Source organism: Lactuca sativa, chromosome 8, assembly GCF_002870075.4.
Source record: "Lactuca sativa cultivar Salinas chromosome 8, Lsat_Salinas_v11, whole genome shotgun sequence".
In the NCBI taxonomy this organism is placed as follows: domain Eukaryota; kingdom Viridiplantae; phylum Streptophyta; class Magnoliopsida; order Asterales; family Asteraceae; genus Lactuca; species Lactuca sativa.
This window is the reverse complement of record NC_056630.2, coordinates 180703362-180708878: the sequence shown is the minus strand read 5'-3', so window position 1 is coordinate 180708878 and position 5517 is coordinate 180703362. Positions and strand designations below refer to the sequence as shown.

The 5517-nt window shown below is 35.8% G+C and overlaps 2 protein-coding genes across 2 annotated transcripts; both read right to left on the bottom strand.

Moving 5' to 3' along the window:
* Positions 1 to 1820: 1820 nt before the first annotated feature.
* On the bottom strand, positions 1821 to 2896 carry LOC128127884 (AP-2 complex subunit alpha-1-like). The gene is made up of 3 exons (XM_052766611.1): positions 2637 to 2896; positions 2462 to 2542; positions 1821 to 2309 (listed from the first exon to the last, which is right to left on the bottom strand). The coding sequence occupies exons 1-3, from the start codon at positions 2847 to 2849 to the stop codon at positions 1821 to 1823; spliced, it is 783 nt and encodes a 260-aa protein (XP_052622571.1). The 5' UTR covers positions 2850 to 2896.
* Positions 2897 to 2900: 4 nt separating this feature from the next.
* Positions 2901 to 3659, bottom strand: LOC128127883 (AP-2 complex subunit alpha-2-like). The gene is made up of 4 exons (XM_052766610.1): positions 3532 to 3659; positions 3355 to 3459; positions 3153 to 3273; positions 2901 to 2981 (listed from the first exon to the last, which is right to left on the bottom strand). Exons 1-4 carry the CDS (start codon positions 3642 to 3644, stop codon positions 2901 to 2903), a joined length of 420 nt encoding a protein of 139 aa, XP_052622570.1. The 5' UTR covers positions 3645 to 3659.
* Between the last annotated feature and the right edge of the window lie 1858 nt (positions 3660 to 5517).

Genomic DNA, 5517 nt, shown 5'->3' with positions numbered 1-5517 from the left:
TTAATTTATGTTACGCAAACGAGAGTGACATTAAAAAAGTGTCATCTCTTCAGAAAATTTAAGGATTTAGGTCACGCATTATTGCGTGCCTTTAAATTAGTGTCAAAAGAAAAAAAATTAAAAACACGGAGGGCGCTGTACCTTAAATGCGCGCCCTCTATATGTGTCGCTTTATAATTTTAATGAACGCGCGTTCCTTAGTTACAAGCGGGAAAAGAAAAGCCAAAAAATTAGAAAAGCCCGCTACCCTCCCTGCCCTAAGCATTTTCACGCATCTTTCATTCTCCTCACACTGTTGTGCAACTTCTCAATCAAAGATCGAAGGTTACGATTTCATCTCCATCTCCCGACTTCATCATCTCAATCAAGAAAAAGGGCTTCTGATTTCCATTCATCTACTTCATCGTTGCTGTAATTTCACCTTTTTCATCTCTCTGCTGTTATTAAGAATACTCGCCAATAGTTTTCTTATTCCCCACTCGATGTTGAAATTTTCAGAAAAAGCCCTAATTAAGTATTATACTCTCAAGTCTCAATATTAGAATCCAAATATTAATTCTCGTTTGTTTCTTATTCCCCATAGATAAAAAGAAAAAGGGGAATTAGAATGATGAAGGTAGCGGGAGTTTTGGTCTGGTGGTCGTGGTTCATCTATCGAGAAAGGAAGATGGGAACGCAAGCAGCCATGGTGGCTCGATGATGGAAATCAATCGAGAAAGGGGAAGCACCTCTGGTGCGGGATCGATTTGACAAAAAGAGAAGGGAGAAGCAGCGACGCTTCTCGCCACCATTACCGCCGCCCAAACTCCAACTCCAACACCACCGTCACCGCCACCAGCGTCCGATTCCTACAACGGCGTCTACTTATCCTACACTTACACATCCGGATCCAAGCTCCCACCAAACCGAACATCAAATCAACCCTACCGCTTCGAATCAACCCTCAGAGTCCTCAATAATGCCGACGAAGAGCTTAAATCATGGAGGGTGTTTGTCGATTTTGCTGATGGGTCTGGTACTTTTCCGGGTCCGGTTGGAAACGGCACCGTTTTTGCTGGATTTCCAAGTGCTGATCTCAAGACTGCTATTGAAACTGCTGTAGATGTGAATCAGATGTCGGTTGAGGTCGAGTTTGTGGGTACGCAGTTCAGAGTCGACTCGCCCGCTGTTCCTATGCCTTCAAATATTTCTCTAGTGAATAATGGCTTTGTTTGCCCTAGACCTTCTATGCAAGGTAAATTTCTCTTTATTTATGCTTTATAACCTTACTATATCTTACCATGGATGAAAAGGATTATGATCAGAGATTGCCCTGTTTAATAATTTTTAAAAACTATCCTTTGACTTCGATGTCTACTATTTGAGTAGATCAGTGGAGCGTTCTTATAGATCTGATCTTGGTTTATATGTGGTCGTATCACTAAATAAACTTACTAATCTGATCTTACTCGAAGTGGGTTATTTTGAATTGCTTGAAATTTGCCATGGTCGAACTTAGTGTGTGCTTGAAACTTACATTACTTTCTTGATTTCAATTGTTTGAACGTTTCTAATCAAGGGTTCTTTGTTACAATCAACTTGAATTTGTTTCTATTTCTTTAAAAAGTTTGAACTTTGTTACCTTCAAGCAATTAATCAGCAAATTCTTTGGTAGTTCCATCTTCCATGAATAGACAATTTTATAGATGTTTGACTTTCTTGAAATGGTTTCTTTTATTAATTGCTTAAAAACTTGTAGGATTGAACTTTTCATTGTGATGTAAATTTACCTAATTTTAACATCTTTAAAATACTATCTTGTTTTTAATTGCTTGACCAATTCATTCAAGGGCTCTTCTTGATTCATTCTTACTTGAATGAAGTCTATAATTGACTTTCTTGAAATGGTTTCTTTTATTAATTGCATAATGTTCCTCCCTCCATTTTGAAGCAAAGTTGTGAAGCTTTCTTGATGTTGGAAAATACGATCTGAAACCCACAGCCCCCTGCATCGATTTGATTGCTTCAGCATCCATGGAATTCAACAAGTTGGTAGTCTTAATTGTTATGATCCACATGTATCCTTCACCCATCATGCCCAACTCTTTTGCCCTGGAAAAAAGATGGGCTGTTAGAGAAGGCTGTGTGTGGACGACAAACACCATGGTTTGCATGGTTTGAAGCTTGTTCTTTGCTGATGAGAGTTCCAGTTTTAAATAAGATGAAGGCAGAACCACTGCTTGAACTGAAGTGAGTGAAGAAGTTGTTTTGTTCCCCAAAAAGATGACTAGGCGACCTTGATGACCTCGCCAGTCTGCTTTGATACCAATCTGGAATAATAATAATTAATCAAAAAAATAAATAAAATCTAATGCAATATATGATATGTGATATATATATATATATATATATATATATATATATATATATATATATATATATATATATATATATATATATATATAACTTGACTTTTTAGTACCTGAACATAAGGATCTTCATATAGAACTCCACTATCTTTAAGACACAGGGCATGAAATCTTTCTGCAGTGTCTCCTATTGGCTGTGTAAGGTTGTCAACAGAAAGTTAAAATAATATAAAGACATAAATGATATTTATAGCCAATGAGGATAGGACATGTGGCAGACAGTAGTACCTTTACAATATTATCTTGCTCTTCAACAGGTGCAAGAGCTAATGCATCATCTTCACTTACAGGAGGAGGAGGTGCTTCAATAGCCAGTGGGCTTAAAAGATCTCCAAGAATATCAGGTTGAGGGTGGTCAACTTCATGTGAAATTCCATTAGCTTGAGTCAACTCTTGGTCAACGCTCACAGAGTTATGGTCAACGCTGGGGATTTTGACCATACCAAGTTGGGGAGGTTCGCGCTCAGATGTCACCACTAAAGCATTAGAAGCCTATTGTTGTGTGCGTGACTTGATAGCACTTTGCTCTACAGTATCAGCTTCAGTGTCTTCTGCTTTCTTGATCAATGAAGACTTCAAAAAGGTAAATCAAAGTCAACAACAATCACCATATCAGATAAATTATTATTATTATTATTATTATTATTATTATTATTATTATTATTATTATTATTATTATTATTATTATTATTATTATTATATGCTCAATCAATCAATCAATTAAAACCCTACGCTTAAATATACCTCATGTTCAGGGAACTTTGGCATTTCTGCTAATATATCCATCAGGGCTTCACCTTTCCTACTCAATGCAAAATACTCCACAGCTCTTTGTTGTATCTCAGTATCAATGCATGTTTCATATCTGTTAATGTGTGTGAAATTAAATATTATCAAATTTTGCATATACAAAAAAAAGTGTAGCTCCTATTTATTATAAACTCACTTGCTGAATATTGCCCAGATCTGGTTTTGTAATTCGGGATCTGGTGGTTGAGAGTGCATCAAAATCTTTGCGTATGTTGAGAGAAGAATGGATATTGTTGGAGTCCTGTAGAAACAAAAAAAAAATAGATGATGATCACAAAAGAAAACATAGATGTATAGAAATAGAAATACTCACGATACAGTAGGAAGCTTCTCATGTATAATGACAAAAATGTCCTTTGGGCTACACCCAGGTCGTCTGGCCAAAAGATGGTTGTATTCTCCAAGCAGATAAGCGCTAACCTGCATAATGACATCAGCATACAGTTGTCTATATTTGTGTAGGAAATATAAGATATAATCTACATACCTTCACCATTGTCTCATGTATTGCAGGCTTATCAAGATATTCTCTAGCTTTGAGAGCTACATAAGGCTAATGATTAAAAAAAGAAAAGTGAGTCAGTAGTAAGTCCTATGAACTTTAATAATGCAGATACCAATCTACATTCTACAATACCAAATTAATTAGAATATTCATGAATCAGAATGGAGATTCTAAAGATCATCATCCAAATGCACCAAAATTTAGAGTAAGAACCACTATTAATGAAGGTATTCTACTGGGCTAGGATGCTTGTTGTTTGGATATGGAGCCATGGAAGAACTTGGACCCTTCCGTGTTAACAGTGATGGAAAAACACTCTACCCCAACCACTATGCATGGAACAATGGTAACAAAAATTCCTTTAATTACTATGTCCCATTCACATCACTTATAATCTTAGTCCCTGTCTTGCTGGTGCATGCCTAACCCTATAAAACCTTTGCTTTTGAGGTACTAACTGTTTTCTCCTGGAATTTTTTTTGCCTGAGTTTGCTGCCAGCTATCCCTTCGGGACCACTCTTATGTATTATGTTAAAAGCACCAATTCAGAAATTTGCTAATTATGTAAGTCAGCTTTCCTCTTCCTTTTTGCTTTTTATTATTTATGCACCCTTATGCCACAAATCTCTTTATTTATCATACTAAATATGCTACCATCCCTTATTTTACTCCTAACTTGTTGTATAATTCATTCATGTCAGCTGCATATATGTTGCATAAAATAAATTGGTAAAAGTAGACATGTGAATTATGCATCTGTTATCTCAAATCTTACATTTATTTTTATTTCTGTTATTGTTTTTTCCAGCTTTTAGGTGTTGGTGTCAAGCTTCTTGGCAATACAGTGTGGAGTACCCTCTTTCATCAATTCTTAATAGTGATGTCACGTGAGAAATCATTTTTCTTTTTGTTAAACAAGTCTTTATTATCATGTATTAGGTCATACCATGGGTAAAAACAGCCTTGCCCCTGGTTCCGGGGTTGTCACAGAATACTTGACTTTTTAACTTTGTTTGTGGTTTCATTTAGTAATAATCCTTATGAGGGGGTGTTTGTTGGGCTGCTTCTTTCAATGTCATTAACAACAGTGGTAAGTAAAATCTTACTACTATGAACCTCTTTTGCTTAAACCTACCTTATTGACATGTAGCTGATTAAACATTAAATTAATTATGCAGGTTTTGAAGTTTTTGATGGAAAAGAATAGTGTTAATGCTCTTCATAGAAAAGTATGTTGGTATTTTAGGAAATTTGGCTAATAATTTAGTTAATTATATAAAAAATGTTGAAATCTTACATTTGTCTACTACTGGAATGATTATTTGTAGTATTACATTTGTCTACTATTCGAATGATTATTTATATAACATTAACTTTTGTGCAATGCATTGTATTATTTGTATATGGTATTTTATTTTTCATTATGTGACATAAAATGCAAATTTAATATGAAAATAAGTAAATCCATAAATAATTTTTTTTAATTTAAAATTACGATACACAAAAATGTGTGTCATCTTCATTTATGACATGGCCTTTCTTGACAGGGGCTTTCTTGATACGCATTGCGTGTCATTAACACGCGCGTCGTAAGGTTACGACACGCGAATGCGTGTCGTCTTCCTTTATGACAGGGCCTTCCTTGATATGCATTGCGTGTCGTAACCGCGCGTCGTAAATGCGCGTCGTCTCTCTTTATGACAGGGCCTTCCTTGACATGCATTTACGCGTCGTCTGAGCGTTTTACGATGCGCAATGAGCGTCGTAAAATGCCTTTTTTCTAGTAGTGGATCG

Coding starts and splice junctions, on each gene's coding strand:
- LOC128127884 (XM_052766611.1), bottom strand. CDS start 2,849: ATGGTCAAAATCCCCAGCGTTGACCATAACTCTGTGAGCGTTGACCAA. Junction 2,543..2,636: donor AGCAAGATAATATTGTAAAG/GTACTACTGTCT, acceptor AACCTTACACAG/CCAATAGGAGACACTGCAGA. Junction 2,310..2,461: donor ATGAAGATCCTTATGTTCAG/GTACTAAAAAGT, acceptor TTATTATTCCAG/ATTGGTATCAAAGCAGACTG.
- LOC128127883 (XM_052766610.1), bottom strand. CDS start 3,644: ATGCAGGTTAGCGCTTATCTGCTTGGAGAATACAACCATCTTTTGGCC. Junction 3,460..3,531: donor GAGAAGCTTCCTACTGTATC/GTGAGTATTTCT, acceptor TTGTTTCTACAG/GACTCCAACAATATCCATTC. Junction 2,982..3,152: donor CAAAGTTCCCTGAACATGAG/GTATATTTAAGC, acceptor ACCTTTTTGAAG/TCTTCATTGATCAAGAAAGC.